This window comes from Ziziphus jujuba, chromosome 11, assembly GCF_031755915.1.
Source record: "Ziziphus jujuba cultivar Dongzao chromosome 11, ASM3175591v1".
Classification (NCBI taxonomy): Eukaryota; Viridiplantae; Streptophyta; class Magnoliopsida; order Rosales; family Rhamnaceae; genus Ziziphus; species Ziziphus jujuba.
Window position 1 is genome coordinate 28,258,500 of NC_083389.1, and position 19,172 is coordinate 28,277,671.

At 34.8% G+C, this 19,172-nt stretch overlaps 4 protein-coding genes across 9 annotated transcripts; 3 read left to right on the plus strand and 1 right to left on the minus strand.

The window, feature by feature from the left end:
- Positions 1-220: 220 nt before the first annotated feature.
- LOC107433300 (protein TRIGALACTOSYLDIACYLGLYCEROL 4, chloroplastic) lies at positions 221-3,178 on the plus strand. Its single transcript, XM_016044575.4, has 5 exons — positions 221-638; positions 783-1,032; positions 1,765-2,119; positions 2,251-2,579; positions 2,820-3,178. Exons 1-5 carry the CDS (start codon positions 364-366, stop codon positions 3,012-3,014), a joined length of 1,404 nt encoding a protein of 467 aa, XP_015900061.1. The 5' UTR covers positions 221-363; the 3' UTR covers positions 3,015-3,178.
- Positions 3,179-3,492: 314 nt separating this feature from the next.
- Positions 3,493-5,828, minus strand: LOC107433367 (uncharacterized). Of its 4 annotated transcripts, none has more exons than XM_025066789.3 (6): positions 5,549-5,828; positions 5,332-5,440; positions 4,550-4,689; positions 4,108-4,470; positions 3,937-3,984; positions 3,493-3,790 (listed from the first exon to the last, which is right to left on the minus strand). In XM_025066789.3, exons 1-6 carry the CDS (start codon positions 5,621-5,623, stop codon positions 3,554-3,556), a joined length of 972 nt encoding a protein of 323 aa, XP_024922557.1. In that variant the 5' UTR covers positions 5,624-5,828; the 3' UTR covers positions 3,493-3,553. The 4 variants fall into 4 exon arrangements, with proteins under 4 accessions (XP_024922557.1, XP_024922556.1, XP_015900143.1 ...); XM_025066788.3 differs by having other exon boundaries at positions 3,937-3,999; positions 5,549-5,827; XM_016044657.4 differs by having other exon boundaries at positions 3,937-3,999; positions 5,332-5,450; positions 5,549-5,826.
- Positions 5,829-6,110: 282 nt separating this feature from the next.
- Positions 6,111-9,674, plus strand: LOC107433317 (uncharacterized). Of its 2 annotated transcripts, XM_025066494.3 has the most exons (4): positions 6,111-6,387; positions 6,834-7,183; positions 7,508-8,262; positions 8,371-9,674. In XM_025066494.3, the coding sequence occupies exons 2-4, from the start codon at positions 6,837-6,839 to the stop codon at positions 9,417-9,419; spliced, it is 2,151 nt and encodes a 716-aa protein (XP_024922262.1). In that variant the 5' UTR covers positions 6,111-6,387; positions 6,834-6,836; the 3' UTR covers positions 9,420-9,674. The 2 variants fall into 2 exon arrangements, with proteins under 2 accessions (XP_024922262.1, XP_015900079.1); XM_016044593.4 differs by having other exon boundaries at positions 6,114-6,387; positions 7,508-9,674.
- A 747-nt stretch (positions 9,675-10,421) lies between these two features.
- Positions 10,422-12,027, plus strand: LOC107433369 (late embryogenesis abundant protein, group 3). 2 transcript variants are annotated; one of them, XM_025079673.3, is made up of 2 exons: positions 10,422-11,040; positions 11,147-12,027. In XM_025079673.3, exons 1-2 carry the CDS (start codon positions 10,668-10,670, stop codon positions 11,800-11,802), a joined length of 1,029 nt encoding a protein of 342 aa, XP_024935441.2. In that variant the 5' UTR covers positions 10,422-10,667; the 3' UTR covers positions 11,803-12,027. The 2 variants fall into 2 exon arrangements, with proteins under 2 accessions (XP_024935441.2, XP_048321861.1); XM_048465904.2 differs by having other exon boundaries at positions 11,150-12,027.
- The last annotated feature ends 7,145 nt before the right edge of the window (positions 12,028-19,172 follow it).

A 19,172-nucleotide genomic window follows, 5' to 3' on the forward strand; every position in this document is an offset into this window, starting at 1 on the left:
AATAATAAATTTTAGTATTAACTGAAGAAAGCAATTTTTTATTATTATTTTTAAAAATAAAAAGTAATAAAAAATTGGTCAGGAAAGAAAGCAATGTCGAGTGCATGTTTTAAAAGTTTCCTGTAAATTTATCAATAATAATAATAATAAAATAACAAATTTGGAAACAAAATTTGAAACTTGTAAATTTTATAAATTAGGATATCTATAATGCTTGATTTTATTTTTAATACATGTATAATTAAAGAAAAGGAAAAAGCCAACCCATGGTTGCTTTGAACGCATTGTCGTAAAGCTCAGCTTTTATCAGAATCTGGGAAATAAGAATTGGGAAGCGAGAGAAGAATTTGGTGGGAAGGAAGGATGAGGAAGCTGAGATGGGTAATGGATGGTTCTGGGTTTTGGGAAGTTGACGCGTCGACGCCAAGGACCCTTGAAGCTCAGGCTCGGGCGGTTCCAAGTGACCCACTTCCACTGGGATTGTCGAGAGGCACCAGACTTTCCAGGCCCAAACAGATTGACTTCATGCAGCGTTTCATGGCTGCCCCTTTTGTCCCTTTCTATGCCGGAAACACCTCCAATGGTGGCACTGGCTGGGCTTTGCAACGTGTCCTCACCATCCCATTTTCCAACAACTGGTAACCATCAAAACCCCAATTCTTTCTTTGTATATGATAAAATTCGACACCTACCCGGATGTTTGAACAAAGCAAAATTTAAGCTTTTTGTTAAGTTTATACAATTTGGTATTGACTAATGGTTGGGTTTGAGAAGCTATGCAGGTTTGGGACTGTGCTAGGTCAGTTCAATGTGCAAAAGTTGTTGTCTTTGGTGATGTCCAGTCGGGAGGCAGCTCGATCAGAAACCCCATGGCTGCAAAGCATTACTGGACACCTAAAAGATAAATCTTTATATGCAGTTGGTTTTTTTTCAGAGTTATTATTAACAAATGATGATACACTGCTTGTTAGTTTTGACACTTATGCTGCTGATAACAATAAATCTCGGAAGAAAGCGGTTTTTCATCACAAGGCAAGTCTTATTCAGCTTCTTAGGCTTTACTTTATCAAGGTTCAACTCTTATGAATTCATAGCTTGGAGAAAGGGCTTAGGAAGAAACTGGCCATAAGTGAGTGTAAGAAAAAGAAATTCTCAAAGAGATAAGATACATGATTTAGCTTTAAGTCCTTAAAGAGTTCACATTTGGGTTTAAATTCTCCAAGGTGGTTTTCTAAGTGGTCTGATGTTGGTTGTTAACTAGTTTCAGTTTTTGTTTGTTGACATTGTTGCATCTTAGCTGGTGCTGCGTTGTGTTTATAATATGGTTGGCTATAGCCTGTGGCTTGCTGCTTTATGTTTTTGTCTGGTTCTTGCTTTTGTTTGTTGCGTTCATGTTAAATGATGCTTAGCATCTTTAGAAAGATTGTTAGGGTGACTTCTCTACAAGGTGTTTTTTGGGGAATCACCTAATTGGTGATTCTTCCGCAATCACCAAACAGATAATTTCTCTTAAATAAAATCACTGTTAAAACATTTAGATATTTGTTTCCAAAAACTATATGAAATTGGTTTTTTTTTTTTTTTTTTTTCTTTTTTAATCCTTTTTGCAGTGCTTTTAGGGCTATAGAAATCACTCTTCTTAATGATCTTATTGCGGTTTGATTACCCTGACAATTTTTTTCTTTTTCTTTTTATTTTATTTTATTTTATTTTTTTTGGTTGCATTCAGTGGTATGACCATTTGTTTCTCTTATGTGCTTGCAGTTTCCTCACCACAATTTAACAGTAGAGGCAGCTTGGCCAGGACTTTTTGTCGACAAGCTTGGTAATTACTGGGACGTACCATTCTCAGTGGCAGTTGATCTTGCTTCAGTTGCTTCTGACTCTGGTGAAAGTTATCATCTGTGTATGCACCACAATTCGGGCTTTCCAGAACAGTTTGGTGGCGATCAGAGTAATCAAGTTCCCACTACACTGCTTCCTGGTTTTTCAGTCAAAAGTGCCTTTTCCTTTAAGAAGAATATTGACATTTGGAGAAGTAAAGATCAGAAGTTGAAAATGGTTCAGCCTTTTGATATATTCCTTTCGAATCCTCAAATTTCAGCTTCAGGGATCATTGGTATGATATTTCCTCTTCATTTACTGAATTCATAAAAAAAACTCTTGGTGGAGTTGAAAATAACTTATCGTGTCTTTGCTTAATTGATATGTGCAATTAATATTTGAAATTCGCTTTTCTCGTGCACACAGGTGCTGCTGCGACTGCCTCTTTTGGGAATAATTCAAGCAGGTTGCAGCTGCCAGGTGATTTTCAAGGTTTTAGTCTTCAAGCTCCTGGTGTAAAATCTGCCTTTCTGGCAGATTTATTTGCAACTCTGTCGTTTACAGCCCAGCATGGAAACTTCCAAAGGCTATTTCTAGACCTTTCAAGGTTTCATGCGCGCCTAGATTTTCCTTCTGGTTCTAAGTTACTTTCCGGTGCTACACGTTTAGCACAAGATTTTTTCAACTCTCAACAACCAAGTATGGAAGCTCTTCAGGCCATTTGTCCTAATACAACACTTTCATTTCAGCAGCAGGTATGTGAAATTTCTATCACAATGTTTGATGTTTTGATATACTTTCTTAATAGCTTAGGTTGTTTTTTAGCACGTGTGATTTCCAGAAAGGGTGAATTTGAATTGTGTTGGGAATAGCTTGGACTGAAAACATTCTCCTTTTAAAGATTTAAAATTTGTTTTGCCTTTTATATGTTTTGATCATTGCAATATGTATGTTTCTAACCATCAGTAATGAGTTCCCTATAAATTTGATTGCAGATTGCTGGACCTTTCAGTTTCAGGGTTGATTCAGGAGTGGCAGTTGATTTAAGAAACAAAAGGAAGATACAAGTGGATGAGCCAGTATTTGCCATTGAATATGCGTTACAGGTCCTTGGTTCAGCCAAGGCCGTTGCTTGGTATTCCCCAAAGCACCAAGAAATCATGATAGAGCTTCGCTTTTTTGAGACATGAAGCAGCAGTATGATGTTTGTTTAGGAATTCTATTAATTTCATATTTTTATGTCAGAATTTCTAAGAAAGATTGGTTTGATGTCGTTATGGCTGGTGCAATTGGGAATCAACTTTTACATGCTAGAGCTAAATCACTCATTTTTAACTTTTGAAGGCTATCAAAATGGGTCTTCTAGAAATGACAAGCAAATGACTGCATAATAAGCATTTAAACCAATCCCGATCCCAACCCCAGTCAATGAAGAAGGTGATTTCAAAGCTTCTTACACCATGGAAATGTAAATTTTGTTTTGCATATATGTGCCTCATCTAAAAGTAGTGTGCAAAAGAAATGCTGTGTAACCAAAATGAAGATCAACAAGAGGTCTTTCTGAAAAAGATATATTTGAAAAGCTCAAAAACAAATGAGATATTACTTTAATTTTCCCAAATATATATATCTAGGGATAAGGTAAGGCAAAGCACTCGTACACCAATATTGAGAGGCAAAAGATGGCTCTAAAATAATCATTTGAATATTGTTTTGGTACAATCGAAATTTAGTAGAATGGAAGCTTACATTTTCTCACTGTATGATGCCTACCAAAGCTGGTTAGTGGGCAATCTGACGGAAGGCGTAAATGCTGTTCATTATACTTAATACTCACGAGACATAGCCCATGGGGTGGGGCAGACAAGGCATATTTAGCAAGCTCTTTACGATCTTGTGTTGCCAAAATCATGGGGACAATATCAGGAGGAATTGCTTCCTTTCCAATCTGAAGCAGCAGAGCAACCTGCAAAACTCAATATTAGAAAAATGCTTATTCGGCTGATCTTTTTACCATCATTTTGTTTGCAACCAAAAACAACCACTTGATGAGTTACATAATAGCACACCAGTTACATTCCAAACGAAATTAATAAAGATTAATGACTTTACCATGTTACGAACTTGTCTGTATAAGAAACCTGTGCCTTCAACTTCTAGCTGTAAAAGAGGCCCCTAGGTAATGTTATGACAGATAAGTTAAAAATGCAACATAATTATAGACCAGTCTTCACAGACAAGCTAATATAAGACCCTAAAATTGAAACAAGTTATGACCATTACCATCTCATTGACATCAAAACTAAGTATATTCTTCACTGGATCCCGCACTCTATCATTGTGTGATGCATTAACAAAAGCAGAGAAATTATGCTTTCCAATAAAGTGCTTTGCAGCTTCTCTCATGGCAGTAGCGTTGAGTTTATAAGCACTATGGTAAGCATAGTGGCGCAGAAATGGGTCCATGACAGTGTCATTGTATATCTTGTAATGATAAATCTTGCTTTCTGTTGAAAATCGAGCATGGAATTCTGGCACTGCAGGACTAATCTCTCTAACTCGGATATCAGCAGGCAGAAGACCATTCAAAGCTGCATGAATGCTATCCAAGCTATCATAGTTGAAAGGTGTGACAAAGTGAGCCACCTGAAAGCTTTACTGGTCGTTAGTTTGAGATTGGTCGATGAATGATTTTTGAATCCACATAAGACTCAGAAAGTCAGACCTGACCCAAGGCATGAACCCCAGCATCCGTCCTGCTTGCTCCAACCAAAGAGAGATCCTTCCTCTCTAGCTTTGTTACATGAATTAAAGCTTTTTCCAAAATGCACTGTATGGTTGGCGGTGACTGCTGATATTGCCAACCTGAAAAAACAAGATCAAATCTCTTGTTGAATGGGGTTTAATTTTGACTGAACAACAAGATGGCCAGACTTAATGTATAACATGAAGAAAACAAAAACGACTTGACCTATTAGTAAAATTGTTTCATGAAGGATGATTCAAGATTGCAATATTGAGTGGTGCAGAAATTAACATTACAGATTTATAACTACACAAATAGTCAGAATTGTTGCCATGGCATTCACGATACAAAACAATAAAGAACCAAGAATCATACTTGATAAGCATGGCCTAAGCACTAGTAAAAGCTGAACAAGCAACATATTCAGCCAGAATGCATGCATTTCTCCGTTAGAGAAGTCCAACCCTCAGCTAACATGAGAATATAGCCGAAAGAATGGAAGTATAGCACACAAAATTGACCCATTGATACCCAGAACATAAGCATTATACACTGTATGTCAACAAGTGGGCATTTCCTTCGAGGTCACCCCTCTAAAACATAAACAAGGTTCCAAGTGTGTAATGCGAAATATAAATCTATAAGTAGAAGGTTTTGCACAAAGATGCAACAATGATATCAATTAATTTAATTAAAAGGTGGCAAAGAAGACCAAATGGCGTCTAACAGAAAGGAAAGGAAAGGAAGGAATTCGAGAGAACCTGAATAATGGGTGCCGTCATATGCAATAAGCAAACGCCATTTAAACGCAGCAACTGTGGGATTCATCCCCACACAGTTAGCAGCATCCTCCCCACCACCTTTGTTCTGCTAAATTACACTTTTTTTTTAATTTTTAGTCTCGGAGATTAATTCCCAATAATCCACCATTAAAGATCAGAGAGAGAGAGAGAGAGAGAGAGAGAGAGAGGTCATTACCGAGCCGCTAGTGGTTGAAGAAAGAGACCCATTAAGATTTGGAAGAGCAGGAAGGCGTACCACTGCATAACTCATATCCTCCCCCACTTTCACAGCAATTAGACTTTCTGTTAAAACAGTTGGTTAAAAGTGGCATGACATGATACAAAATCTGAGAGTTTCATGCTTTTAAACACCGAAATGGGCTTTGCGACTTTTGCTTTAGTCTCAGTGCTGCTGCCTAATCTCTTGTCAGCGACACTGCACAGTGCTACGGTCTAAATTACAATAAAGGTCCATCTATTTTTCTTTACCTATTATTAATATTATTTTATCAATTCATCAAAAAATTAATTAATACCTGGGTTTATTCAAAAAAGTCTTAGCCGTATATTTTTCTGAGATCCACGTTGACTTTTTGAGCGGGTCCAATCCAATCGAACGGATGGGATATTCTGCGTAAATAGTTGAGTATGATGATGAGGAGGTGACCCACAAATGAGATGAGAGGGCTGGAGAGACGAGTCAAAGATCGAAAAGATGTGAAAAAATATATCAACGGATAGAAGAGAATAGGTGTAGCGTAAGGAGAATGGAGGATGGGGCAGTGGAGCGGAAGTGGAACGCACGGAACTGTTAACGTCTGAAAGTCCAGCTCTTATGCGGAGGCACCTCTCTCGCTCTTTCCTATTCGTGCGGTCAGACGAATTAACCACCGTTGATATTGCAGAAGTCGAACCCCAATAAACCATAACAAAAACCAAAATAAAATTAACTTAAAAAAAAAAAAAACTGAACTAAAAGGCCTCCCAGAGAAAGATTTTGGAGCTTCTTCGTTTTTATCCCAGTCTGGCTTCAAGGTAAGCGTCTTTTCCCTTTTAATGCAATTTAGGGTTTTCTGTTTGACATTAGGGTTCTTGCTTTTGTTCTATCGTCCTCGTCCCGTATTGGTTGTGGTCCTTCTTTTTTTTTTTTTTTTTTTCTCTCTCTTAATTTCTGATTATTTTCGGCTTGTGTGTTTTTCAAATATATGAAATGTTTATCCGCTCCGCAAAGAAAAGAAAAAGCATGGCAATCTTTATCTTTGCTCTGGGGATTTCGTAACTGGGATTGTGCGGGTTTAGATTCTACGCTATCTAATGTTGGAAAGTCTCCAACTTTATCGTTATATGTAGAATGTGGCTCTAAGCTTTTGTTTTGCTTGTTCCTGTGACTGAGCTTCCCAATTGAATCTGCAAAATTGATTTCTCATATTCAAAGTTTGAATTTCCCGCAAACTTCTAAAGCTCAATCTTTTATTATTTAGGCCATGGCTGCTAAGAAAATTATAGCAATATGTCAGTCCGGTGGGGAGTTCGTGACCAATAAAGATGGATCCCTTTCGTACAGTGGGGGTGATGCCTATGCAGTAGACATTGATCACCAAACCCAACTCGAAGATTTCAAGTCGGAAATTGCTGATATGTTTAGTTGCAGTGCTGATACGATGAGCATCAAGTATTTCCTTCCTGGTAACAAGAAGACTCTCATTACAATCTCCAAAGACAAGGACTTACAGAGAATGCTCAATTTTCTTGGGGATTCTGTCACCGTTGACGTGTTTATCATCTCTGAGGAAGCTGCTGCTAGGAATGTATCCAACATGCCAGCTAGTAGGTAGTTAAATATTCTTGTTTCTGGACTATTGCTCACCCTTTTTGTCAACTGCATGCATTTTGTTTTTGCTATGTGAACGTTTTATGCTTCATTTTGCTCAATACTCTGCTGCATTCACAAGATGATACAAAGGTCAGGTGATTTGCTTCTCAACAAACTTTCCTTGCTTTATTACAGAAATTGACTTGTGACTCTATCTGCCTTGCTTTGAATTGTGAAGACTGTACTTGTGAACCAAAGTTGAGCATTTCATGGAAGTGACATGAATGTATCTTGTGTGTTCCTTGCCAAAAAGACTACTAATGGAATGGTTCAATGTTTCAGGTCAAGCAGGACAACTGTGTCCGAAGCTGTGGTTCCTATTGTTGAGCCTGTTGACGTGGCAGTTGATATGGGCAATGCCAGTGATCGACTTGACATGGAGCTCAATGAACCTCCTTTGCATTGTGTTCCTCTGGGTTCTTATGATGACAAGCATCACAAAGCTGCACAGCAGTGGGAAAACACAATTACTGGGGTGGACCAGAGGTTTAATAGTTTTAGTGAATTCCGAGAAGCATTGCATAAGTACTCGATAGCTCATGGATTTGCTTACAGATATAAGAAAAATGACAGTCATCGTGTTACTGTAAAATGCAAATCCCAAGGGTGCCCATGGCGGATATATGCATCCAGGTTGTCTACCACCCAGTTAGTTTGTATCAAGAAAATGAACACGAATCATACATGTGAAGGAGCTGCAGTGAAAGCTGGGTATCGAGCAACTAGAGGTTGGGTGGGAAGTATCATAAAGGAGAAGTTGAAAGTTTCTCCTAACTACAAGCCAAAGGATATTGCAGATGACATCAAACGAGAGTACGGAATTCAATTGAATTATTCTCAGGCATGGCGTGCAAAAGAAATTGCGAGGGAGCAGCTGCAAGGTTCCTATAAAGAGGCATATAATCTGTTACCCTATTTCTGTGAGAAGATAAAGGAAACCAATCCTGGCAGTATTGCAACATTTACCACTAAGGAGGACTCAAGCTTCCATCGTCTCTTTGTAACTTTCCATGCCTCAATTTTGGGTTTTCAACAAGGTTGCCGTCCTCTCCTTTTCCTTGATAGCACTCCTTTAAATTCAAAATACCAAGGTGTATTGTTGACTGCAACAGCAGCAGATGGTGATGATGGTATCTTTCCTGTAGCCTTTGCGGTTGTGGATGCTGAATCTGAGGATAACTGGCGCTGGTTCTTAACAGAACTGAAATCTGCCCTGGAAATGGAACTGAAACAACTGTCAACATCTCAGCAGTTCACGTTTGTTGCTGATTTTCAGAATGGTCTGAAAGAGTTATTGGCTGAGATATTTGATAAATGTTACCATGGCTATTGTTTACGCCATCTTGCAGAGAAGCTTAACAGGGACTTGAAGGGGCAATTTTCTCACGAGGCAAGGAGATTCATGATCAATGATTTTTATGCTGCCGCTTATGCACCGAAACTCGATGGTTTCCAGCGTAGTGTAGAAAACATTAAAGGCATTTCACCTGAGGCTTACAATTGGGTCATTCAGAGTGAACCAGAGCACTGGGCTAATGCATTCTTTGCAGGAGCAAGGTATAACCACATGACATCAAACTTTGGTCAGCACTTCTACAGTTGGGTATCAGAGGCACATGAGTTGCCGATCACACAGATGATTGATGTGTTACGAGGCAAGATGATGGAATCTATTTATACAAGACGAGTGGATTCCAACCAGTGGATGACAAAACTAATACCATCCAAGGAAGAGAAGCTAGAAAAAGAAACTTCAATAGCTCGATCTCTACAAGTGTTGCTCTCACACGGTAGCACATTTGAGGTTCGTGGGGATTCTGTTGAGAGTGTTGATGTTGATCACTGGGATTGTAGCTGCAAGGGATGGCAACTTAGTGGTTTACCTTGCAGCCATGCCATTGCTGTAATAACATGCCTAGGTAGGAACCCGTATGATTATTGCGCCAGGTACTTCACGGCTGAGAATTACCGTCTAACATATTCAGAGTCAATTCACCCTGTTCCAAATGTGGACAAACCGGTCCAGAGTGAATCAACTCAGGTAGTGGTTACTGTAACCCCTCCCCCTACAAAACGACCGCCAGGTCGGCCAAAGATGAAGCAGTCTGAATCAGTGGACATAATTAAACGGCAGCTCCAGTGTAGCAAGTGCAAGGGCCTTGGCCATAATAAGAAGACATGCAAAGGTTCCTAGTAGACATATATTTTAGGAAGGAAGTTGTAAGTAGGTTGCCTTTCAGCTGTATATGCTTCTGACTATTTTTGGGTTTGCAGTTTAGGGTTGAATTTTTCAAGCTTGAGATAGCTGTTTAGATAGTTTCTTTTATTTGTAAACCATTCTTTGGTTTGCAAGTTATTCTATTATTCTTATTCTCAATTTGCAATGCTGCTTGACCTTCAACTTAAATCTTAAAAGTTTCACAATGCCTTGTTAAGTTACTTTGATATATTTACTATTGTTTTCAAGTTATGTATGCTTCTGTGCGACATGCTTATATGTTAATTTCCATCATCAGGTTTTCTAATTTGGAAATAAAATAAAAATTAAAAAAAAAAAAAAAAAAAAAAAAAAAACTGTTTTGGAAGCTAAATGCCTTTGTATTGTTCAGTTGTTACAAGGTTTGGCGTTGTGCTCCGAAGTAAAAAGGAAGAGATTATGGTGTGGCAAATGGAGGTAGGGGACAAAGTTAGGGCTAACGGGTGGGAAAAGGATGACCATATCATAGAAAACAAATTGTAGATAATGCAATAAATTTTGCCTCGGAGTCTATATGAATTATAGATAGCATTGGTGTGCAAATTTAACATCATAAGTTCTGAAAAGTGGCAGATATTATTTCATAATATACAGAGTCGGCTTCCATGGAGGCGGCCAGTGGATGAGATCCAATGATTTCTGGAGGACTCTCCCAGGCTCTTATCGTAAAGAAATAATGCAAAATTTTCATTAGCAACCGACAAAGGCAGCTTGTTAAACAAAAGATAGATAAAAGAATTAACTTAAGGGATCAAACGGTGAAGCAAAAGGAGTGAGTGCTTAGGAGGTTGACATCTGGGATGTTATATTAGGACACATGGCCTACTCCCAACACTTGCAACATTCCCAATTAGCCACGTTGTATTACACCCGTCAATTTCAGTTTCAGTTTCCAACCATCTTCTTTGCTTTCCTTAAAGCCCCCCACCCCCCGCATCCCTCGGTATCACACGTTCTGATCATATCCATTTCATTCTTTCTTCACTACTCGTTTTCTCAACAACTTCCAAATTCCCCATAAGATCCGCCTCAAACTCCCTGTGCCTGCTACTACTATTTCTCTTCTATTATTATACTTAATACATATACTTGCATTTTATTTAGTAGTGATATTCCAATTAACTTATACATATACTTGCTTTTTATTTAGTAGTGATATTCCAATTCCGTATACTTTGGTAATGCATGGCTTCCATTCGAATTCGACATTCTCGGCTGCTTGTTTATATGGTGGTGATGGCGGTTGCGGTAGAGATGGTGATGGTGTCTGAAATAGGCTGTAAAGCCTCCAGTGTGGGCCATATACCATCTACTAGTGAAGAAAGTCAGGAGTACGACGAGTTTAAGGACAAATCTCAGGAAGCACAGCACAAGGCCAAGGAGACAGCAAAAGACGCCAAAGAAGCTTCGGAGTCATGGAGTGGATGGGCCAAGGACAAAATCTCTGAAGGACTTGGTTTCAAACAAGATGAGGCCAAACATACCGCAAGAAAAGCTTCTGATGCAGCTTATGGCACTGCCAAGAAGACCAAGGACAAGATTCAGGAAGTGGCTTCTGGTTAGTATATTTATGTGTAATACATACGCACACTAGCTCCACAATTTCTATTGTATATATAATCTATATACTCATTGAATGAGCATTATGTATATATATGCTGCAGAAGCTGGTCAATACAGCGCAGAAAAGGCAAGAAACCTGAAGGATGCAGCGGGTGAAACAGTGAATGCAGCAAAGGGGAAGATGCATGATACTACGGATGCAGCAAAGCACCAGGCTTGCGAAACCAAAAACAAGGCTGGCGAAACCATTTCAGCGGCAAAGGAGAATATCTACGAAGCCGCGGATGCTGCCAAGGACAAAGCCTATGACGGTTCACAGACGGCCAAGGACAAAGCCTATGAGGCTTCCCAGGCTGCAAAGGAGAAGGCATATGATTCTTCCCAGGCTGCAAAGGAGAAGGCGTACGAGACCACTAGGGCAGCAAAGGAGAAGGCATACGAGTCCACTACGGAAGCCAAGGAAGCGAGGGACAAAGCATCCCACAAGGCAGAGGAGGCAGCGGAACAGGCTCCTCTGGAGGCAGAGGAAGCAAAAGAGGCAGCAAAGCAAATGGGAAAAGGTGCAGTAGAGGAAGGCAAGAGGCAGCAAGCAGAGGCAGAGGAACAGACAAGTTGGGCTGAAGAGAGAGCGAAGGAAGGTTATGAAGCCGCAAAGAACAAAGCTGATGAGACGGTGGAGGCTGCCAAGCACAAGACTAAGCAGATTAAAGATAAAATTACTGGTGCTGGTGGATCAGGTCGGGATGAGGAGCTCTAAGCTAATGTTTTACTTAATTTGTTTTAATTTTATTGTAGGAAAGATATAATATGCCTTTGTGGTACATAGGCATAGGAGGATCGTCTTTGGTTTCCTGATCGATTTAGTGTATTAGTGTTTGCTTTGCTGCATGCATGTTTTAGCTCTTTTTTTTGTGTTTTTTGTCTTGTCTCGCTCGCAACATATTCTATTTTGATGTATTCAACTGTCGTTTTCTCCATCGTATATCATATGATTAGACATGAAACATGATGCTTTGCACTGGGACACCAGACTGCTGCATGCAATAGCCCAAACCCCACAGGAGTTGTTGAAGGTGAGAACCTTTATAAGCCTATATATATATATATATATATATATATATCCTAGGTTGTTTTAATATTTTGGGCCAAATATATAAGAGATTGAGAGTTTGTTAAATAGAATAGATAGCTAACCAAAAAGTTAAAAGACTGGGCCGTTCCATTATATAGCTCTTGTGGTAATTTAGAAGAGCAGGAACAATGCAGTGTTGTTTGTTAGTGATTGGAGGAGAGAGAGTGGTAGTAATTTGTTAAGCTAATATTAAGAATTATTAATTGAACTAAAAAAAACCAAGCGTTTTTCATATTCTGTATACGCGTAACACTCCTTGCTACTATCCACGTAAAAAAACTTAGGAGAATTATTACCTGGTTTGGTTAATTAATTACAAAAGCAGCATGTCAAGAAAAAAAAACTTAGGAGAATTATTACTTGGTTTGGTTAATTAATGACCACACACTTACATGCATAAAGTGAACATGGCAGTGCTACTGGTTATCAAACAAGAGTGGATCAAGTCGTGTGTGTCTGTCTGTGTAACGAGTTCACAAGGATCAATCAGATATGCTATTTTGCCAGGGCGTTGTTTCTTATCCACAAGAGTAGAGACAGAGATGTGGATAGGATTACGATGTGCGAGTCTGACAAAAAAAAAAAAAAAAACCAATTTAGACCAGACATATTTATATATATGCAAGGAATATAACATATGAATTTTTAAGATTTGTTTTATATTTTAAAAATTACAATTGATTTCGTTACAGAAGTGTGTGAATAATATTATTATACAAGTGTGTAAATAATATTATTTTGAAAGATGTAATTCAAACAATAAAGAAGGAAAGTAATGGTTAATTGAAATTCAAAAAGAAGTTAATAATATTTTTAAAATAAAAGGCATCAAACTTGAAAAGAGGTGTAGCAAATTTGCAAAGGCCGTTTGAATGGCAGGTAGAAGCGGCAGATGGGACGAGAGGGTTTGGTAAATCAATTTGACCCGTAGCTCCAACCAACTACCACCCCAGACCCCAATAGTAGAGTAGTAATGTGAAGGATATTAATTAGCAAAGATTTTGTGGCCTGGACCAGACTCACATTATTGGTGGGGCAAAAGCCAATTGCAATCATCTATGTGTCCTGTTTTGCACATGGTGATGGTTTTCACAAACCAACAAAGTAAATGCATGCCAAAAGCATTTCCATTATTAAATTCAACTAAATAATTAAAAATTAATATAGTCCTGCTGGACCACACGGTTTTTGTGTGGTTTTTGGCACCTCATTCTTGAATTACATTTGTAGAGCCTAAAAGTGTGACAAATTCCTGGTTAGCAGCTAAAGAAAATGGAACGAGTGGCTCAAATTATACCCTCCGTTTTTACTCTTTTGACACCATTTAGTTGATGGTGATTCGGGGCTGTTTTGTTGTTAATATCAACACCGTGAAAAGGAAAAAATAAAAAAAGGCCCCAGTTGGGGCATGTTCATGTGCCTTTTTGTTTTTTTGTGTAGCATGTTCATGTGCTCTCTATGACGAATTATATATATATATATATATATATATATATATATATATGCATGTAGAATACATCTCAACCTGGCCGTGTATTAGTTCCCTTTATTGTGTGGTCAAGGGTCACATGATGTAGTTCAGATATTGCATTCTAAAACATTGTAGTTATCTGTCAAATTAAATATGTCATTATCATTATTAATACCGTTTTAGTTACACATCAAATTAAATTACAAAAAAAGTTAACAATCCCATCCATCTACACACACACACACACACACACATATATATATATATATATATATATGAGACCTGTTTTGATCATCTGTTTTGCTTTTTCAAAAAATTAAGATTAATATGACGTGTTACATGTGTATGGCGATTGGAAAGAGGGTTAACCAACAAAACGTTATATGACGCAAAATATATTATATATTATATATGAAATTTTAACATTATTGCTATCTGCACGTTAAAAAGTATTGATGCACTCTCATGGAAAAATGTTCCCAAACTAACGCTAAAATTTTTGTTTATATGTATATAAACATAAGTATGTGTGTTTTTTATTTTTATTTTTATTTTTTTTTGGGGGGGGGGGGGGGGTAAAAATATGCATATTAAATGGATATTAAAAAGTTTTGTTTGGATGTAAATAATTATTATGGGTGTTATGCTACGGAGCTGAGTCCAAGGATCGATGCTGAAAGTTAAGACTTGAGATGGGCATTTGTCTTATTATCCAAATGTTATATCTATCAAATCATTTTGTTTGGAATTTTCAACCAAACAGACGCCATGGTCAATTACACGGCGTGTACATGGTTAAGTAAAACTGAATAAATATAATTAAGCATGCTGTCGGCCAATAATGGAGATCCATGTGCATATGTTACATTTATCCTATACACATATACACTTGATGTATAGTTTTTATTTTATTTTATTATTTTTTGAAGTGAATAATTACTGACATGAAATTACTTAATTAATTAAAATTGTATAATAATAATAATCATCATCCATTAGGGTGTAAATGAATAGGAATCGAGGTAGATTAATATTGATGATTATGACAAATTGGGTTTGGAAGTTGCTTTGCAGGTGGATATATAAGTAATATATTATATCAAAAATACACGTGGACACCATAATCCAAAACAGAGATTAGTATAATTTTGAATAAACTAATCCCCTTGAAAAGAGAAACGTGTTTAAGGTGATCAATGATCAAAGATAGTACGTGATCAGAAGGTCAAACCCTTAGAAACCGTATCTTCAATATGAGATATCTATTCGAGGGAGAAGCCTTTATAATAATATATATTACATAATTATGGTGATGGAGATGTATCCGCTGTATAATAGTCCGCAGAAGCCGAGATTATTAATTAATTAACAAAATCCTGATGGCCCCCAGGCTTTCCGGTAAAGTTGGGATCATAGGTGGTCGTATGCATAAAGGAAACTTCCGTAGATACTTAGTATATTTTGATTAATTCCTTGTATTCTCTTGATTTTATTTCTTTTTGTAATTTATTACTATATTACATACTCTTATACTTGTATAAATGTTATTTACCTTAATGGAAAATTTGAGTTTTAGCATAAATATTATTATTTACTTTTATATCAGAGCTTCAATTACTCTAATTAATAAGCCATTTTTTTATAAAATAATAAATAAATAAATAAATAAAATTAAGAAAGTGCCAGGAATTTTTCAAAATATACAACCATTACTTAGTATATACAGAAATTTCCTATATAATATACATGCGGTTTACATATTCAAACTTAAGAATCTTCTATTCACCAAAAAAAAAAAAAAAAAAAAAAAAGGGAAAAAAACATCTTAATCTTCTTCTTCCTACGTATGCTTAATTATTATACAGAAGGCAGCAAAGTAGGACTGAAAGGGGCATGTTTTTTTTATTTTTTATTTTTATTTTTCCTTTTCTTTTATAATAAATAATCCATGGGTGGTTAATCTCCAGAGACCGTGGAATCAAATTGTCTGCTGCGCGATTTTCCACGTGATCCTCATCCTCTCTCTTATGATATATCGATACTCGCGTTTACCTTTTTCTTTTTTCTTTTTTTGACTTTTGCTGCGTGAATTGCACAGTATATTAATGTACGGTCTCTCTCTCTTTTTCTTTTTTCTTTTTTTCTTTTTTTTAACTAATATTTTAATTGTTAGTGAAAACCATTAAAAATATTTAAAAGTTTTTCAATAATCAAGATAAAATAATAACTGCATATATATAACTTATCAAGATTTGAAATATTGTAATATATAGAATTGGTTTAAAAACATCCATTATATATATATATATATATATTATCATAATCATCAAAAAATAAATTTATTATTCTTGCACGAATATACCATAAGTATTTTAATGATGGTGAATTGGAATTAATAATATCCAAATGAAGGAAAAGACGTAGTACTGGTAGATTTGGTCAGTGGTAAAATAGTTAAAAATGTACCTTCACATTTGAGATCAACATGCTGCCTTTGCTTTAATTTAGAATGTAAGATAATCTTTTTTTTCTTAGAAAAAGTGGAGTAGAAGTAAAATTAACGTGTAGAACCCACCACTAATTATTAAGTATTATTATTATGGATGAATGGCTAATATGTGCATAATTTTATATATTACATTATTTCTATGATTGATGAAAGGAAGGAATATTCAGAAATTGATTCCACACTGACCGGATCCTTACTCCTTAAGGTTAGAGGGCAGATGGATTCCAACGGAATTATTGCTTAATGGGTTTTGTTTTTATATTGTATATTATACTAAAATTGAGTATTTTTTTAATGAAACGTAATAAACAATTGAGTAGTGAGTAGTAGTTATGGCCTATAATATTTCCAACCCTAATATTTGTAAACCAAATCATCAAACACAGAAGTACCATCCTTTTAATCCCTTGAGGAGCTCATATAAAAGATTGATCATATATCCATGTGTTTGATGTATCCCTTCTTTTTTATTGTCCATTCATATTCATATATAAATTTAACTAAAGAGAGTCAGTCATTGTTAGAGATAAGGTAATCTTTTTTATTAATAAGATTTAAGTATTTAACGGTTATTGGATATTTTTTTACTTTTGATTAATAAGATTTAAGTATTTAATGGTTATTTCATATGACTAATATGAATTTATATTAAATTTGTAACTGAAAGATATAAAAGAACAAATTTTTAAAATTAGTCTAAGAAATTTATATTTTTAATATCTTATAATTTAAAATTTAATACAATGAAATTGGAAGTAGTTTAATAACTATACCAACTTTTTTTTTTAAATAATGGATATTAAAGTACAGAATTTTTAAAATAATTTTAATATTTTATACTTTAATACTTTTAGTTTGAAAGTTGATATAATTTAATACCGATTATGTGAGACAATTGTCAATTCTAGTAGTTAAAAATCAAATAAAACTTAAATTACAACAAATTTAAAAATTGAAAGCCAAAATTATTGAATCGAAAATTTAATAATTTAAATTGTAAACTCTAAAAGTTGAAAATAATAAAATATAGTTAATCCTAAATTATATATATTTGATAAATATTCAAGCTTCCGTTTAAAATGAGGGACAGTTGAATAACTTCAAATCCCCTACCTCAAATATTAAAATAAAAAATTGTTTCAATTTAAATTAAAGATCACGATTATTAATTATCAGTTAAAATATTTCTTTTATATATATATATATAGTCAAATTCAAATAAAATTTTTAATATGAACACTAATATAAAATTTTTAAAATTTTATTAAAAATTAAATTTAAAATTATATTTATTAATCATCAAATTACAAAATTTATTTTTTTCAAATAGAATTTTACCATATTGTTAAATCATATTTAATTATTTTCTAAATTTTAATATTTAATATAATTTAATAATCATCATAAATGAATCTTAATAAAATAAGTTTATCTCATACCAGTATGTATATATTTATATATATATATATAAAATTTTAAATTGAATATAAAATAATTTGTTTATATATATATATATATATATATATAAATATAGAAGAAAGAGTAGTGATTGGATGATGAAATGAATCTAATTGGGATGTATTCCAATGCATAGGAATTGTCATCATCATCCAGAGCAAAAAAAAAAAAAAAAAAGGAATTGTCATCATCATGACTCTTTCACATATCAATCATCCAATTAATTATCGGCCCCTGCTTCTTGTTATTATTCTCTTATAGGGTAAAGTTACACGCGATCATTCCCTCTTTTATTTTGTTTTCTTCTTACTATTATTTTTAAAATTTACATTAAAGGTATCAATTATTCTATTAAAATTTTCACCAAAATAGTAAAATAAGTAATATATTTTTATTTTTATTAGTTGAAAAATTAATATATTTTAAATGTGAATTGGCGCACACTTTAGAATTTAAATAATAATATAACTGATAATTATCACTCACTAAAAACTTTTTGAAAGATTAGTTGTTACTTTAGGATACATGTAGAACCAGCCAGATTATATCTCTGGACAGTTGGACTGCATTATTTTTCAAAATAAATAAATAAGAAAATCAAACTGTTTTCTTATACTTTTCGTTGGTAAACAATTTCATTAATTAAGAGAGACCCATTAATCTGATGTGCCGTATAGCCTCATTTTTGGAATTTGAATTTCCGAAATTCCACATAAAATTTTGAGGTTATTAATTCCACATACAATTTTATCTGTTTATTTGCTTCCGTGAAATCTCTTCAAATTGTAATCAAAATCAAAACACAGTTGGATAAACTTTTAGTCATACCTTCTCTGAGAAATCACAAAATCTATTATAATATAAAAATGAAAAAATAAAATAAAACTCCTGCAGATTTGTCGACTATAATGAATAGACCTTTTTTGTTGTAACAATAATATAATGCTCTTTATTTCACCATAAATAAATAGAAATCTAATCTAGGACAGGTCATGCAGTTATATTTATATATCACGCATAATTACTCTTGCATTATTAGATTTTAGTTTATAAATCAGTAGTTCCCATTACGTTTCATTCTCATCAAGGGATGTATGTATATTTCGACCAAATATACACAAACACACATATATATATATATATATATGTTGGTGGAACATACAATTAAGAAAATGACATTAAACAAAAAAAAAAGCTTAATTAATACTTAAAAGTAAAACCTTATATCAAAAAAAAAAAAGAAAAAAAGAAAAAAAAGAGTAAAACCTCAAAGAAAAATGATAGGTTTTTTTAAGGATAAAAACAATACAGTACAACCGACCCATGAAAAGTGGTTGATGGGGGGTGCAATTAACATCTAACACTAAAAATGGGCGGTGGATTAAGATTGGATATTTAATATAAATAAAGCATTTAAAAGGAAACCGAGGAAGAAGAAGAAATGGGCATGTGAATATGATGCGGTCATTATGTTAACAAATTAGTATGATAGGTAATGCTAATCATGTACCTCAATCCTGAATTATATATTTGTGATTATGGAAACACCCCGCAACT